The sequence below is a fragment of the Ischnura elegans genome, chromosome 4, assembly GCF_921293095.1.
Source record: "Ischnura elegans chromosome 4, ioIscEleg1.1, whole genome shotgun sequence".
NCBI lineage: Eukaryota > Metazoa > Arthropoda > Insecta > Odonata > Coenagrionidae > Ischnura > Ischnura elegans.
In genome coordinates this window covers 32,735,636-32,754,278 of record NC_060249.1, presented here as the reverse complement: position 1 = coordinate 32,754,278, position 18,643 = coordinate 32,735,636, and the positions used below count along the sequence as shown (strand labels likewise).

General features: G+C 40.0%; 1 protein-coding gene across 1 annotated transcript in view; it reads right to left on the bottom strand.

The window, feature by feature from the left end:
* The window catches only part of LOC124157241 (pikachurin-like), a 520,685-nt gene extending 505,800 nt beyond the window's left edge, over positions 1–14,885 (bottom strand). The window contains exon 1 of the mRNA XM_046531807.1: positions 13,880–14,885. Within this exon, the coding sequence (XP_046387763.1) occupies positions 13,880–14,018 (139 nt within the window). The 5' untranslated portion in view covers positions 14,019–14,885. The remainder of the gene's footprint in view (positions 1–13,879) is intronic.
* Positions 14,886–18,643: the final 3,758 nt, after the last annotated feature.

Here is an 18,643-nt window from a genome sequence, read left to right as displayed (position 1 = left end):
TCAAAAATAGTCGAAAAAGGGCCCACTATTCCGGGGGTCTGTATTCCGCAAATGACCAGTGGTGTGTTGTTCGTTTTGCGAAAAGAATTCTCGGGAAAAGAGAAGAATAAGTTAGAGAAACGGGCTACTTTTCCCACGTGAGACCTCATTTTGAGTACGCTGCTGGTATATGGTATCCTCACGAAGCTTAATCAACGAGCTGGAACGCAAGCAGTTGGTTTTTGGACTGCTCAGTCATGTCTAATGCATACCTCGACCACTTAACAAACAACAGTTCTTTAATCAAGATGTTTTATATCTATAAGCACCAAAAAGATATAACTACACACCTACTTAAGGTCCGAGAGACATCTATTGCCGTTTGCATGGCAACAATATACTAAGTTTGGACGCTCGAGGTCAGGAAAGTTGGGTAAGGGGTAATGTGCGGAATACGGACAGTTGCGGTTAAGGCAGCTTTGAGCACTGTACGGAAAACGGACAATCTTAACTACCGAGGCAGATAAAATGAGCGGAGTACGGATGAGCCAGGATATGTATTGTGATGGCCGAACGATTATAGATGGTTACTCAATTGCCTTAAGTCAACCGTATGTCCTTAGACAACCGATGGGCAGATAGTGACCTACCTATTTTTTTAAGAGGTCAACTTTAGAGCATCAGTATCGTTGACGATCGCCTAACTATCGAAAACAGTTTGATAATCGGCCAAGAGAATAAAGTCAACTTAGACGTGTAAATCCATCGGGGATGTTTTCGATTAATCGAACTTTCCAATACGCCTGAGTGGAGGCGAAAGAGAATAGGCAGAGAAGACGGGATAAAAAAATACCTCGCGTCCGCTCAAAGGCATAATAAGGGATGGGGAGGGGGAGGGGAGGCACGGCCGACCCCCCACGAGGAGGCAAAAGACGCCATGGAAAGATTTCAAGAGGTCCTCGTAAGAAAAATCGATCGAAGCCCTTTTTTCCTTTGGCACCCCCCTCCACGCGCCGCCGATGCTGTCCTCCGTCGCTCCGGGTGAATGGAATTCACGCGACGGATGACAGCTTCGCGGGCTCGAATGAATATATTAGTTTCAATGCATCCTTGAGGAGGGGGGGTAGTCGGGGAAATTACGACTGGACGATCGCTCGGCGCAGCGTGAGAGCGAGGCGTGGCGAAAGGGAACTCGGAACACGGGAACGGATGACGAGACGTCGCCTCACCTTGATCGAAGCCAGTCCGGACAGGTTGGGGTGGTTGTGAAATTGGTGGTTGGTGACAGGGAAAGTCCACTGTAAAACTACAAGGAACTTGTGCTTCTCCATGCTTTTAAGACGACGTATCACCCAATAAGCCGGACGTTTTTTTCTTTTTCCTCTGCCTCTTTACACTGAGGTCTTTCTTTGAACTAAGGTAATGATGCAGAAATAGAATAGTTAAAATAATATATAGACGTAAATACAATTTAGAAGACTATGCGGAGATATCAGATATTAATTTGCTCTATTAGGAAATGTGTGTGCTTCCCATAAACTAACTTTTTTAAATATTCTCACAACAGAAAATTATTATAATAAGTATAGGGTTAAAAAAAGACAATAATTGTACTATGAAGTTGAGACAAAGAATTGTATAAGATTCTAAAGACATACAAAAATAATATAGACAGAATGCTAATAGTAACTGTACCGAAACTACTCAATTACAGAGCACCAAACATGACTACCATTCCGGAATATTGTAATTAGGATAATTGATACCTACCCGCGGAAAGAGTTTACTATAATGCTATTTTGATTGGATACATGTGTGTATATCAACACTGATACATCATATGTGTATAATATAGCGTTATCTTTGTACCAATAAATTACTCCCTGTGTTCAAAATAATTTAGGGTGCATGGAGTACCACTGCATCAATATTTCCCTATACCTCCAATACAAAAATTTCGCGTCTATGGAACTACCGAGGTAATTTTTTTCAAATAAAAGACACACAAAAGGGTATTCTATGCATCCTGAATATTTCAAAATGGTATCTCAAGTTTTTTACAAGTAATTCGTCGCGAAAAGAGGGAGGGGAGGTCGAACGGGAGTGTGGATTTCCCGAAGAGGCTCCGCCGAGACTACACAACTCAAAGCAAAAATTCTTTGCATCTTTTGTTCAAATATATTCTTCTTTTATGCCTGGCCTTGATTGAAACCATAGAGCAAGTTAATGAAGCAAACAATGCCAAAAAATCTAAATTTCGCGCACAATTTTATGCTAATTCTTTTTCAAAATTTATAAGCCAACCGAAGTGCCTATTTCATGACGAAAAGGTGATTCGGCTTCTATCTCAGAATTTAATGGCAGGTATCTAAAATAATACAACGGTTGCTAGCATAAGTATTCTTTCACCATGATTCATCTGGTATAGTAAAATTTACATCAGTTATCTGTCACAACAACATTCATTAGGTGGTCGCATTTCCCTTGTTCTCATACCAACATTACTCTCGACAGAAAACGGCAGAAATCTGTCAAATATAATTGCTTATATGTCATATCAAAATAATAATATATGTAAGCATATGCCGTCGTATTAATAAGTTCCTACATATGCTTAGTGGTCAGACGAAATCGTAATTAAATTTATGATAAATACATTTTCAAGATTCAAATCCAAGTATAAAACATGGAGTTGCAAACATTATTAGAATTATTATTGGATACTGGATATGTACTTCGAGTCACTAACATTTACGTATGACTAAACGAGGGGCCGAAGGATTGTTTCGAAAAATGACTTTTTACTCCTGTTACACACTCATTATTGGCTTAAATAAATTGTTGAAACAAAAAATAAGACATACTAATACCAGAAAAAAAATTCAAGCTCCAATTAAAAATCATATCTTATGTGACATCATCTATAAATGAAAGTGCTTGCTTCGCATCTGCAATAAAACCTTGAATTTTTTTCTGTTGTGATTCCGTGAAACATATGTTGGCCATGATTTAATAAAATTATGAAGCAAAACAAAATCTATCCAAAAACACACAATATTAGAAAAAATCCACACTCAAATACAACAAAAGCACAATCCATGGAATCGTCTCATAATTGAGTCGGTTGGAAGCCAAGGGATACAAGTGATTTCTTCTTTCCGCACAGAGTTAGGTACAGAAATTAGGCTTAGAGAACAAAAGAGATCAATTACATATTTATTAGTACAATTGATTTACCACTCGATGTCAGCGCAGAACTGAGACTTACTCGCATCCCTTGGCAACCAATGTTTGTGTATTTCTTCGAACAATTAACTTTACCTAACGCTGTTTCGAAAGAAAATCACTTGTACCCCTTGGCTTCTCAACCCCTCAATTATTAACTTTCCCTTTGATTATTTTAGAAGCCAAATTACGCACAACTGTTATCGTAGTCATTCAGCGGTGCATACACTCCCCTTTGTATTCCTGATATACGTATGTATCAGAACTATCCACACTAAAGAGTCAAAAACCTGATGATCTCAACATCTTTCAACTGATGGGCGTTCACAATCCACTTATCCTTGAGGGCTGTTTTTATTAAAATTCATGACACTGCTCCTTTTCACTTGATGGACCTTTGAAAGAGAAAGAAGAAATTCGCTCCCTTTTTCACTCTCCCCCCTTACCCTTATCCTAAACAAAACCATACTGGCAGCGAGCCAGGGCCGGCATAACGGATGAGAACGTTAAAGCAGGCACGGACATCATCGTAAGCATTTAAAAAATGCGTACGGAGAAAACGATGCCATTACGGTCCAAAGAGTCGACCTCTGCATAATTACTGTCGGCCGGATGAACACGGATTTTCTCAAGGATCCTCTTAATTCACCAGGTCTCCTTTCCATCTTACTCAACTAGACGTGCAAGAAAGTCACCATTGGGATCAGGTACTTAACATCCAATGTCCTTATCCGATTGATCGTCGCTTCGATTCAAAAGAGTACGGATGAAGTGAGATTAAAAGAGAATCTCCCAATAAGGGGGTAAATACTTAAATAGCAAGCTATGAATCGTATTAAAAAGCACGAGTATTCAAACAAATTTGAAGGACATACCTATCATAACGAAGATGAGAAGAGGCATTACGAGGTGTGCTCAGAAAATAACGGGAATTTTAGGTTTTTGATAACGTTTATTTATTCTTCTACATTGATATTGTCGCCCTAAAAATATATATCAATTAGTTGTTCATTATATTAAATGTTCATAGGTATTTATTTCACTTTTTCCACGTTTACAATGGTGGCTTATTTCCTCGGGTGTCCACAGAATTCGTCATCTTCGTCTACACGGTCATCTTGGAAACACATACACCACTCGTAACTTCTCGTTTTCTCATGGCGGACTCACATTAGGCCTTTGCTGACATTTCACACACTTTGCCACGCTTAATTTAGTGACCATTCTTCACTTGGCAATCATCCATTTCTTTCAACAAACGAAAATCTCCGAGTTCGTAAAAAAAACACGTCTAGCCTTAGAGACTGCACAAACAAAGTAAATAATTGACACCGCTGAAAATTTTATCTTTCCTCATGGGTATGTATACCTACATAATAAAAAATGACAATCGGATTCTCCAAGCCCGCGGAATTAAAAAAAACTTTCCGTAATTTTCTGAACATAGGTACCTTGTAATTTCTAACAGTACCATGCCATTCAATAAAAATTACACACATTAAATCCTGTTTTTCAGGGGAGTGGTACCGTTCCATAATAAATGAAAGAGTTCTTGCAGATTCCACTCAAAAACTTCATGCACTCCACTGCACGATGCGTCAAGATTTTGACACGCAATTTTCAATATGATTATAATCACTAGAAAATGAGTCGACAATATTGACTCGCGTATAATAGTGTAGTTAATAAATTATTTCAGTGAACCATGCGAAAACTCTTTCATTCTACATCCTGTATTCAAAACCGTATACTAATTATTTCAACAAAAATCAAGACTCACTTCTTCAGATATATTTAAATAAAATATAATATAAATAAGTTATACGATTAAATAAAATATACGAATAAATAGTCCTTCTATCAAATATAAAGCTAAATAATCGCCTAATAAAAACACATGATTTATATGATCCCCATAACCTGTTAAGAATAAAAATCACCTATACTGACTCTTGGCTGTTTCAGTGTGTCGCCTTGGAGGGATAGTTTAATATCTTTTAGCAACGAAATTTTATATCAAAACGTAAATATATAAATAATCTCACACATAACCAATAATAGCGCCAAACAACTAATTTTACGGCCCTTATTGTCTCAACCCGAGATAACGGGTTGGTATTCTATCAAAAATCACAATAAACAAGGTCTTAAAAATGCACCTAGTAACAGTTCCACAGTTGGAATAATACACGGTTAAATTGATGGATCTATCGCCTCATCCTTCGATTACATAGCAGGATAAATCGCGCATGAAGATAAGTTGGCCTGGCCCAAATTCTCTTAGGGCCTCAAGTGTTGCAGGGACTGTGCCCAGCAGCTCAGAAGAAAAAACACGCTAGAGTGTACAGCTGTATTTAAAGAATCGAAGGATTCAGAAGATACACTCTTCAGGAGACCACGTTTTAACGAGGAGAAAAAGAACAAGAAATAGTTTCATGAAAGACTTCGCGGAAGTTGCTAATATTCAAAATGAAACGCAGTAATACAACTTCCCCTTAGATGAATATCAACCAACCCGATTTCGGAAGCTCTGTGCCATTTTCAGGAAGAGGAAGATTATATACGGGCAATATTTAGGATAAAACTAAACCCATGAAACTTTGATCGACCTATTTACTGCAAGAGAAGAGAACTGAACAGCGAACAGCAACCTTGCTGCAACTGTTATAAAGAGATTTCATCCATAATTAAAGATAAGACGAGAAATGAGGCCGAAAATGACTTCTCCTTTGAGTAAAGTAAAAGGCGAGTGGTATAGAGAGTAGTATAAAAACCATAAAACCACGGTATGTTTGAAGTAGGAATCCTGGGGAATAGATGAAAGTCAGCGGAGAAGTGAGATTTTGGTTTTGGTTATTACGTTGTCTAGTTAACATGGCGATTCCAATCCTGCGAAATAATCTAGACCTAATGTTAAAAAAAAATTTAAATCAGAATTGAATCAAATTTCCTTGTGAACATCATCGCCACCTTGTTGATTATTTTAGATGTCGACCAAACACTAAGTCAAAAGTCACGAAGCATAGGCAGTATTAAAAGATTTGATAATGTGCGGAAGGTAGTACGAGCCACATGAAATACGGTCGCGGTATTACCCTTTGAAAAGCGTACTAATGGAGACACAAAGTTAATTGTGCCACCCAATGTATGAAGGCTTGAGTGCTCCCCGCGAATCAGCAGAATAAGGATCGAGATTCCACGAATAAAAGATAGGCCGCTAGCGTAATGAGAACAGGTTCCACGGAACGGGAATCCTTTAGTACCGATACCCGAAAGTCTCAGTGAGACAGGGGAATGCGAGAAGTTTTAGCGATCTAATCCACAGATACCAACATCATGACTGGAGAAGATATGGCTCTAATTGAAATTAAAGGATATTTCGTGCCTCCCCCGATCGCTTCCCTACCTTCGCACAAGGGAGAGGGTGTTCGGGCTGGCAAACTAATGGCTCTAAGCTAGAATCGTTCTAGCAATTGAGAGAGAGAGGGGGAAAAAAGTCGGAAAAAGCTTCCCTCGCCGATTGCCGAGTTGCAATTAGGAACGCCAAGAAACCCTTTTCTCCACCATTCTCGAGTCGTAAATGGATATGGAAAGGGTGGACTAATGAAGATTGTGCACCGCTGGAGACGATCGCCAAATATCGGATTCCCAAAAACTGGTAGAGGAGGAGCTAAAAATTAATGGTAGCTTGAAGACCACCGTGTCAATGAGCAAAAGAAAATCAGCCGAAGTTATCTCACTAGGTTACTAGTCCAAAAATTATAAGCCACATAAGTTACGTAAAAATTTACAAATATTTGCATGTTATGCCTAAAATTAAAAATATGCCCCCCACTTTTCTACATCTGATTGTTTATGCCAAATTATTTGCAGGTATTATTTCTTGGTGGAAAAAGATGTGCCTATGGAGATGGGAACTATTTGACAACTTGAGAAGAATTACTGTTCCTTAATTAATGTGAAGTATAGCTTAAAGAATCACTCGGCGAAGTATTTTGTATTTTTGCTATTAACACAATTCAAATTTTCTTCTGAAAATATTCCCAAAATAATTAATTAGTTTGCTTCGTTTAAGTCTATGCACCAATGTAAAAAAATTAAACTTAATGACTAATATTGAAAATATGTCCACTTTTCTAAGTCTAATAATAATTGATGCCAAATTATTTGCCTTTTATAATTTCTTGGTGGAAAAAAGGTGTCTTCGAGATGGGAACTCTTTGACAACTTGCGTGCAGAATTACACGGCGAAAAGATTCGCAATATTTTTAATTATTACAATTTTAATTTTCTTTTGTAAATATTCCCAAAACAATTAGTTTGCTTCAAAGGCTATCTGCGAACAATCACTGATTTATCAACGGTTACACATAGTCACGCCTTCAAATTTAATTGAAATAGGATAGACAATGAGTGCAAGCAATCACAAAATATGTGATCGTATAGCAGCGAAATGTCAGTACAACTGAAAGGATAAAACTTTATAAAATGAGGCTACGGCATAATTTTTGCAGAAGAAACTCCCCAATACGGCATTTAAGTAATGGAAGTCAATGAACGATTTAGGACATATTGGTTGAACTCAACGGATGAAGATAAATTTCCATCGAGATGAGGGAAAAGATAAAACAATCGAGAAACATTATACTAACTTAGCCACCCCAAAATTATTCTATACTGACAGCAACAAAGCGAGTGCTGGCTAAACCAAACAGGCATCGGGAGAATAATAGCCTAAACAAAGCGTGTAGAGAGAGAAGCTATGAAAGGCAGGTATTCAAAGCTGAAGTTCGAAGAAAATGTTGGGAAGGAATTTTACCTGGAATAAGTAGTTGCTTGGCTTCCGAATCAGGTCTTAACTGAAGGTTTCGTATCAAAAGCTAATAGTAGCTTTAAAGGGAAGGAGAAATAATTTCACCGCTTCAAGACAAAGAAAATAACTTTGAGGGAGGGCATAATAACCAAGGCATAAGTTGGTGTAAAAGCTTGATTAGATGAATAGGGATAATCTGGGACAAAAGGAGTTACATTCACCTGATAGGTATATACGGATGAGAAATTGACATTTTCTAACGTGAAGAGAAGCATACACGATGCCAAACTGACGGCTAGTAAATATTTGAATAAAATGGTAACCAAAAGGCACCCAGACGTGCAGGCTGAATTTTTTAAGATCACCTAAAATAATGTTTCGCTGCCAGGAACACAAAATTTCAAGCTATTGCACGCACAGAAATGACGATTCTGAGGATTCATGTCTGGGAATTATAGAACAGAGGCAAAAATCAGTTAACGAAAAACTAATCTTCTACTCCGATATGTCTACGTGTACACCTAGCTCTCAAATAACCTGCTAGTATAACTGCATACCTTGCTGAACACTGCGTTCGATCCCAGCATTCAGATCCATTTAAAGCAGATTACCGCGTGTATTGGAAGCGGATCATTTGAGCGGTAGACTACCGGAGTCCTTGCAGGCATACGTATTGATAGCATAAGCACCGCTAACAGCTCCAGATAATACAAGATGAGAAGCAATGGAAATGTGGTGTTACAGAACAATGATACGGCAAAAGACCAACGTACAAGCCCAGCGGGGGTGGTTGCGGGAGATAGAAGCCTTAGAAACCTCTGAAGGAGACAGAATAATCCTATTGAGCTCACAACAAGGGGTAGCAGTCCCGCGAAGGCCGTAATGACTGGGAAATTGGATGGACAGAGCCCTGGGGAATAGAACGCGTCGTGCAGACGATGAGGGACGCGAGAGCATATTGCCACGAAGAAATAAGAAGAAACAAATGAAAGAGCTAGCCGGGAAGAGATTGGAGTGCTGCGACAAACCATTGTTTATCGTGGTGAGCGCTGACATCCACCCAAGCTATGACGCCATACAATACAATGAGGTGAGAAGCAGTACACCTTTGTGTGTGAGCCGCTGCCTCTCCCTTTCTAGCAAGGCATTCATCTGCACCAAAGATATCCCCCAAGATAATCAAAAGTCAAGTAATCTCAACACAAACCCGATTATAGTCCAATCTCCGAGGCATAACAAATAACCCAGTTGTTGATTTCCCGAACCCCATGTTCTGTTTCGCTATGAACTACACAAGCCTTTTCTTAGAATCATGGCAAATATGATGGATTTCTCTAACTTTAGACGTGGGTAAAAACTGTAATCAAGCCTAAAGACATATTTTTAGTCTTCTGAAGGTACATTCTAAGTAGTATCACTGAAGTATAAAGATCGGCATCATAAATACACTAAGTCACTCAACCTATTTAATCAGTTTCTCTTTCATTACATATATTAAAAATATTAGAAATATCAAAAAAGGGATGTCGAATTTAAAATAACTGCATTCCAAGATTAAACAAGTGAAATATATACAAATAGAGAAGCGCATATTTGACGAGAAATAAATTCAGAATACGAGAACCACTTGGTAGTAACAGGAAATGATGACACCATGCAGCGATGCATAAGAGTAAAAGCACCAAAATAGAAGACAGGTCATGGATACACAATTTTCCATAGGAAGTGGGAAAGAAAATGTTCAGAAATGCCATCTTCAAATATCAATTAGCAATATTCTAACCTCTTTCGCAAAACTAAATCGGCATGAAACAGCGCTACGGGTAACTGGATTGGTTCTAAATAAATAGTAGGAATTTTAAGGACTATTTTTCAAACCTTTTCTCTCATTCTGAATTGATTCTATGCTAGTATCAAACTACCTCTAAACAATCCATTCAAGTGTATAAGCTTGGGTTTTCTAAGTCGTCATAAACAATACAACCTATCACGATAAAATTAGCGCATACGTAGTCTTTTAACGATTCGGAAGGCATGAGACATTTTTAAAAACGTTTCATGGAAAATAGATAAGTTATGGAAAGGTATACTAATTGTCATCAAATCATTCTTTCTACAATACCTTATATTTTCGAAGTGAGAATCTCTTACCATAACCTCACACAAGGCGAACAATGTTGTCAAAAGGTACATTGATGAGTAGGGAGAGAAAAAATTAATCTAGGGTCATTTGCTCATGAAAGAAAAATTAGCGCATATCGGGGCTCTCTATACGAATGGAAGGAATAAGTTTCGTTACTTTCGTGAATTTTGACAATAGACGAGACCGGACGAGTCAAATACTTAAATATAACGAATAGAGGAAGTGCTAAGTATTGTCCTACCACAAATAAGTCTTGAATCGTAGCTGGGTTTCACCGAATAATTTCTCAAAGGAAAGAATTGGAAGCGATTGGACAACATACGAAACCAAAGACATTCCACAGATTGCAATGAAAACTATGAAGCATCAGCTGTCGAAGAAATAACACACGATATAGCAGTCTGAACAATGAAATCTAATTATTATGCCTCTCGAAGTCACAAGACTGGGATGAGAATAGTTCTGGTGGTATAGATACAAATAATTCTAGCAATTAAACGTTATTACTTTCATCAAAGTCAAACGATGCTTTCAAAAATAGCTTCACATATTTTGAAACTAAAGTACACCTAATACACGGTGCAACTCGCTTTGCACGGCTATGATATAGGGACATCATTCAAAATTACTAATTAACAATACTGTTCTCAATTATAATAAAGCCATTTTAAGAAAGGAACCATTCCTCTGAAGCTCCTCAGCAGACAGCCTGTGACAAGCACACCTCTTAAAACCATGAACTGATGAAAAAATGCCAGCTACTCTATCTAATGTGACCCATAAACAATATCAGAGTGTATGATTAATTGACAATGACATTACATGATTTCTTTTTACATCTCGCACGGTACAAACATAACTTGATCCCCTTATAAAAGGTCCTTCTGTCAAAACCAACCTCTCTCTATGAGACAAAATATCCTTACTCCATTTGATCATTTTTTCATTCGGACCCTCTTCAAAGAAAAAAATAAACCTAGAGCCCATCATGCGACCTAGTCTTTCGCGTCTCCATGTCCCTCCGTCGTTCCAATTCCAGCCTGTCCCTCCACGTCTGTCTTCTTTCGGTCTCGTCCAACGGCGTCCGTTTCCTCGTGGCCTACCTATTCCTCCCACTCGTCCCACTGCGAGGCGAAATCATTTCATCACAGCCGACAGATCACAGCCCACCGTACATCACGTCCAATCTCGTCTAATCCCATCAAACTGGCACCGCATCCGACTCTGAAACGAGCCATTTCATCGAATATCTGCCAGCTATTCTGTACGGAACACCGTTGAATATCCACGCCATTTCCTTCCTAATGGTAATGCCGAGAGACCTCGGGAGGGAGAGAAAACACCATCAACGATTCCGCCCATACTTTTACGCAGAATAAGTTGGGTTTTTTTTAACTGGATCACGCCCATTCGGAAAATTGTCTCGCTAAAATAATTCCGAGGCCGTAGAACGAAAATAATTTGTCCCCAATCGCTATTAATTAATCTATTCCATCCACCCACATACGCTTTGATGCATGAGAGCCGAGTGACAGGGCCATTCAAAGAAAGCTTAACCATTTAGACTAATTAGGAAAGATAAGTTTTCAATACATCTATCAGTTCTTTAGTCCCTCCCTACCTGAGCAATATCTGAGTTACGGTGCGAAAACCGGGGTCCGATTTGAATTAAGTCCCCCGATATCGGTATACTCAATCTATAGCAAACAGATTTATCTGAATGATCGCATAATTTAAATTATTTTTTTAATAAATGGGCTTGTAAATAAAGTAAAATTTATTATATAACTGCCTTACCTTATTTATTAGTTCTCTTCGCGCACTTATCACTGAAAATTTCCTTCGTTGTGTTTATAGTTCACAAGTTTGACTTAGATATTTCCAAGAGACCCTGGATGTTACGTGATTCAATTTTGACTGAAATTTTGCACACCAAGAGAACTCGCACTATGCCAATTCTATAGGTAAACTGTGTAGAATTAAGTATTATTATTAAATAATTCTAACGATTAAGGTATGTTTCCATGGAGTATTTAAGAATTATTTTGGCCGTCTCCCCTTTCTTCATGGACTTCACTCTTCAATTCATAATAAGACCTACTTCCTTTCATTCTAGAAAAAAACTATTCTCGTCCTTCCTCCCCTTCGTTTGCGCAACATTATGGGAGGAATAATAATGATGCCAAACATCGATCCATTAAAATCCAAATCCTATAGCCAAAAGCTAACCCCTTCTCTCTACTACATTCTCTTAGAAGGATAAAAGCCGGTTGTGAAGGCAATCAGAAGTATCGTAACTATTTTGGAAAATATGAACGACAAATAGTTCTCCATTAGAACTCTGTTGTTCCCTCACCTGAGCAATGAAGTGCATTTTTTCGCGAGCCCGTTAAAGGAGGATACTTCGATTGTACAAGTTGCATTGATTGAAATAATACATAAACAATTTCCTCGATTAAGTTTCGCACGAGAGCGCAAGTCTAGGTGCATTCCCGTATCGTGATCGATGCAACACCATGAATTTTTAACAGAGCCAATCCTGCGATGCACCACACACACCTTTACCGACTCGAGGTATATAAGGAACAAAAAATAAATATTCGTTTTAACTCGTCTAAGTTTCAAGGTTACTGCCATTTATTTCGCAAAATTTACCAAAGAACACATCATAATACTAATATCGAATAAATATACGGTGCAAAATACACCGCTTTACTGTAAGATTAAACAAATTTCTGAAAAGAGATGGTAACAAATTGTTAAAGGTAATTTGCCAAATATAATTCAGATCTTGATATTTAGCTTTAATGTACACGTGAAATAATTGTGGGCGTAATTAATCTTCGGTGAAATGCAATTCACAATTCACCTAGGAAACAAACAGGCTGTATACTGTGTAAATCCATTGGCTCGTACATTCACAAGGGCCCTTAATTAGGGAGCTAAGAGCTCTCCATGAATAAGTAAAAGGCCCTTAACGGAGCAACCCTCTCCAGTAGCTAGCGTCAGAAACATTGTGAGGTGAGGCTTCAGACGTGTGTATAACTGCAAGAGCAAATTAAGACAAGTTACCGGAGAAATAAGGAATAATGGCCACCGTAACTAGAACAAAATCATAATGTCCCTTCAAAAATGGACTTTTAATCCTGGAACTCATTGATATTAAATACAGTTCCCAATTTCGCCCCTCATCGGTAAAATTTCGTGAAAAAAACACTAAATAAGACAAAGATACACAGTTTATAAATACAACAATTTTGACCATAGAAGGATCAATAAGATCAGAAAAGTTAATCATTTGGAAATACAGTAGACTTCGTGACTGGCAATGGCTCCTCGGAATATAAACTGAAAAGGGTAGTAACTCTTCAGAAGAAGACAACGAATATGTATCTCCCATTAAAACGATGAGCGGGTATATCCATATTAGAGACGAAATAGTCGTCACTGCTGGATAATACACATCCACAACTTAAGGAGTCCCGTAGACAATGGTATCGGGGACTCCACAATTATGAAAGCCCTGCATCGACGAAGTGAAATATGAATATGACATGCATCCACAAGAAGTAGAACCACAGCGTTGCGACAGATCGTGCGACCCAAACGCCCAGAACCGAACCAGCTGACACCTTGTGCACGTCCTTCAGAGGGACGACAACACCACCCATAGACCTCCCCGCCCGGTCACCGAGGGAAACAGAGTCACTGGGGCTCACCTTGGAATGCGGCTTCGAACTGTTCGCTGGGCGGTGCTTCGCTGGCCTCGGCCGACACCCCGTCCAGGGCCGGGTGGGCAGAGATCGCCGTGACCAGCAGCAGGAGGCATCGCAGGATGAGACGCCTTACTCCGGCCATGGCGGAAGCCACTCTTTACCCCGGTGGCAGCAGACGTGCAGGTTGCGGCGCGTCGTAATCCAGTCTTATCGAGGCATTTAGGGAAACAAAGGGAGCGGCAAAGCACCCTTCTCCTCTCTCCTCACGTATTCCTCCCTTCCTTACGACATTGGCACCTCGAAGGAGAGAAGGAGGACAATTATTCAAAGTACGAAAACTTCCTCCCTCACTTGAAACGTTCACTCCAACACAACACTCCTTTTCCCAGTTGTCTCGAGCACAAAAAAAACCTAATCCTGTCTCCCCACCCACCCCCGGGAGTATCAAAACACCACCCCCTTTTTTTCACGTAGTCAGCACACAAGTGTCACCGTGGCGGGTGGCGGCATGCCTCTAGGGAGACCACGCTGCATCCCACGTCACGTAATTATTACGATGTGGGAGAGCGGAGGGAGGATTTTTCAAGGGAGGGATAATAAGACACCCTAATTGCACCCCCTCCTTGTTACTCCACAATTATCTCCCTCCCGCGCGCTGAACACGCCGCCCGTCGTCACTACAACCAAACGTATGTACTCCCTTACCCTCCCCTTATCTTTTAATTTTTCCTCTCTATCCAGTCACCCCCTGGATATTTTTTAGCGGCGCGTTCGCCGCGGCCCGACGACGGAAAACCGTTCACCCCCTTGATCCTCTCCAGCGCCCGAACTTCCCCACGTAGCGTACGTACGTGCTTCCCTTCTTCTCCTCGTCGCTGCGGAAGGTATTATACGCTCACACCGCGCCTGCCTCCGAGAGCCGCCAAGGATCTGCACTCGGGCGAGTCGCCCGCGAGACTAGGGCGCCGCAATCGATCGAAGCGGAACGAAAACGGAACCAACAGCACCGGGGCGACACGAGAGACGCCGCCACAAACGCAGCGCACGACAGGGTTTCTGAAGACCTAGTTCGCCTGGGGTCCGCCAGGGGGGAGGAGCGATGATGGAGGGCTCCCTGTGGAGGTGCGAGGGGTTGGGGAGGGAAGATTAAAAAAGGGGAAGTTGCGTGTACTCAGGCGCACACACAAGGGCGATACGATATTCCATTGGCGATATACGGTAACGATTCTGGGAAAGAAAATGAGTGAAAATGGAAGATTCGGAAATAAAAATTTTAACACCGAGATTTTAGCTAAATCCCTACAAGGTATCAAATATTTATAAGTACTATGATTACCTCTTGACAGACTTACAACCAAACAATTAAAAAAACTGCCATAGGAACATGGAAATCAGTCCTTTTCATCTTTTATAATTGGCACCTGATATGATACATGATACGATACAAGGCTACCTGACACAATGATGATATAGACGCCCGATTTTCCATGTCCGAAACAACTAATTGTAAGATGAAAAGCAAGAAACCCTGGACACGAAATTACGGATACTAGCACGTATGATCCATTAAATCAATATCTTGCGATAAAATAAATGAATTACTGAATTTTATACGAATCACGTAGTTTTGAATTAATTTTCTAACTGCTAACGGGGTAAAGATTATATCGTTGGCATTTTGGAAAGCGTCTAATGCAATATTAAATGCATCACATCACTGTTTATCCTATTCATTTGAGTGCTTTTGAAATTTTCCGAAAATAGCCTCAGTTGTCTTACCTTTGGTGCCTCCTTCAACAGATGATAGCATATATATGATAACAGATGATAGCACCATTATCCCTGCCGCGGAAGCAACTAGAGTGTGAGAAAGTAGCATGGCCACGTTACATTCGAATCCATGGCCTTTGGATTTACACTCGACTAACATCGACGCTTGTATTTAAGCCCAAAGACATAATTATTTGATTAGAAGTATGGAGTCACGAGTGCTTAAAATTTTCTATTCATAAATGAGTATGAATAGGTACGCGACAAGCAAAAACGAAGAAAGAAGATCGCTCCATCTTCCTAGCAAGGCGAGTACTTAAATTTTATACCTGGTTTCCATACGAACGACATGTTTTTTATAATGCCAATTCCTAAGTTATAATTCCCTCTTTTGTCTACAACCTTTCCCCGTCACTATTCTGCTGGTTTACCGCGTCTAGTGTTACCCAGATGTTAAGCGAATTAGGCTGGGAGCCGTTGGAGAATCGGAGGCTGCGCGCTAGGCTTAGACTGCTTGAACAATTGAGAATGGATATCTTTAAGAGCGACACAGAGAACATAATATTAGAGCCACACTATATTTCCAGGTCCGATAGAAGCGATAAATTAAGAGAGATGTTTTGCCGAACGGATAGATATGGGAATTCGTTTTTCCCCCAAACCATAAAGGACTTTAATAAACGCTAGTCCCAACCTCGTTAGAGCCCTTCATTATTTTATTAGCTGTAAACGGCTGGTGTCCTAACACCCCCTGCCACACGCCTTTTAGGCGGCATGCAGGGTATTATGTAGATGTAGATGTTTATTTCTATCACCTGTGGTCCATCTGCAATTTTGGCCTGTCCACCTTCATGAATTCATATTTCTACACGATGCCCAACGTTCCATGTTTCTAAAATTTATTTTTTATCGCTGAATATTGTACCTCCTCTATCCTTTTCAATAGTAATAGAATAGGAATAAACCATAGCACATGCTTTAGTGTGTCATTCCACCAAAATCGATTTTATTACGTCGTGATTATTCTTATCTCCCTCATTACCCAAAACACTTCCACACATGGGCGTACCCAGCGAGAGGCACGGGGGGGCAACTGACCCCCCTCCCACCTCCCTAGGAGCAAAACTCGCAAAAGTCTTTGAGCAAAATCAGTACTGAATTGAAACGAAAACATTCAACAAATTTTCTTTAAACCCACGAAAAATGATATGTATTAGTATAAGATATGTAACTAAAATAAAACTATTTTTTCAAAGAAATAATGTCATGAACTAATGTCACAACTTGGTTTGTCCCCCGCCCCCTCTAGACCATGGCTTTCCTCCCCTAGTTATGACCCTGAGTACGCCCTTGCTTCCACATCATAATTCTTTTTAACTTGAAGCAAAACAAAACAAGGAATGTGTTAGGTTCTTGAATAGGAGGGTAGGATTCAGTATTTAAATCAATCAAAGCTTCCCATCTATGCTAATCACAAGATAAAAATTGAAGGAGATGACGTTTCGTTTTTACACTTCACATCTAAAGCACTCAAATCGTAATTTCAGTTGAAAACCAGACTGGTGCCATATTGTTTATTGGGTATCGATTGGAATAATCCTTACCGTCCCATATAGCCATAGCATGTCCTAAAAGAACAGAGAAATGGACGTGAGGAGGAGACTATACGGGAGGATCCGAAGACGGACCGGGAGAGAAAGTATGTGCATATATATACATTCATATATATATATTCTGGGGCCGTCGGAGAGGAACCTTCCCCTCGACATTTTTCGTCCAAAGTTTTAATGTAACTCCCCCAACTTAGGCAACCACTCAAGGCTGCTCGCATCATAAAAAAGCAAGGAAAGGTGGGTGGGGTGGGGGAGGAAGGGTGCTCGCTCTTCTAGTTAGAGTGGAGAACGCTGCTAGCAAATGCGAAAAACTTGCCAGGACGTTGGGCGCTTCTCAAGATTTTTATGTTTCGCTTAATACGTATGATTCAAAGGGAATATAGCGAGACGGTGACTGTCCCAAATTAGTTCGACCCCGGGACCCCATTCCCCCGGGATGTACACGTCTCCGCGGAGAGGAGATAGGGAGACCAATTAACACAGCGTGCGGAAGGCATGCGCGACGAGTGATGCACGGCCTAAAATATTTCCAGCATCACACACTGCATGCGAATGAATGGGGCAAATGCCTTGAAATCGACTGGGATACGCTCTAATGCGCAATATTTGTTTCCGAAAAGCAAAATTAGACTCTTTCCTGCATCAGAGAACTCAATTTAAAAGAGAAATGCATTATTCATGTGAATTTGTACGCAGTAGATGCAGAAATATATACATCGAGCGTAGACAGTAATGCGAATGTCTCGGGATTAGAAACCGGGAGTCCCGATTGCAGTTCATCTATACTGCCAGCATTGAAGACTATATTAGCGAATAAAGGAATTGAATAAAGGGATCGATTACCCTATTATTTACGCGTATCAATTGCTAAAAGTGCTGCTTCATCTTTTCATTAAAGCAGGCGTTTTTAATTTATTGGCCGTTTCCATACGTTTTTTACAATTCCAATTTAGACTCCGTGCCATATACGCACTTCAGTTGAATTAAGTATATTACTAAGATGATGTAGATAGAAAAGTGCCCATTGCCGTCGGAACTGGAGGTAAGCTTCCGGTAAGGTGTAACCTACGGATCTTGCAGAAATCCAACCCGTCTAACGATAGTTAGTCCATCACGATTGATGCAGCAGTTAAATTGTAACAGTGGGAGGAAGCAAGGCGCTGAAAGCGTAGCACTCCTTTAACAAAAGATTTTATCGAGCAGTCAAGTCGACAACAACAGTTTCTCTAGTATTTCTGCAGACGCAATCAGTATAACAGAAGAACATTATGTAAATTACGCTCCACTAAAAATCTCTCGAGTATGAATAAAAATGGCATTATCAAAGCCATGGCCACGTACGCCATCACATACTGCAAACTAAGAGTTGACCGAAAATTATATC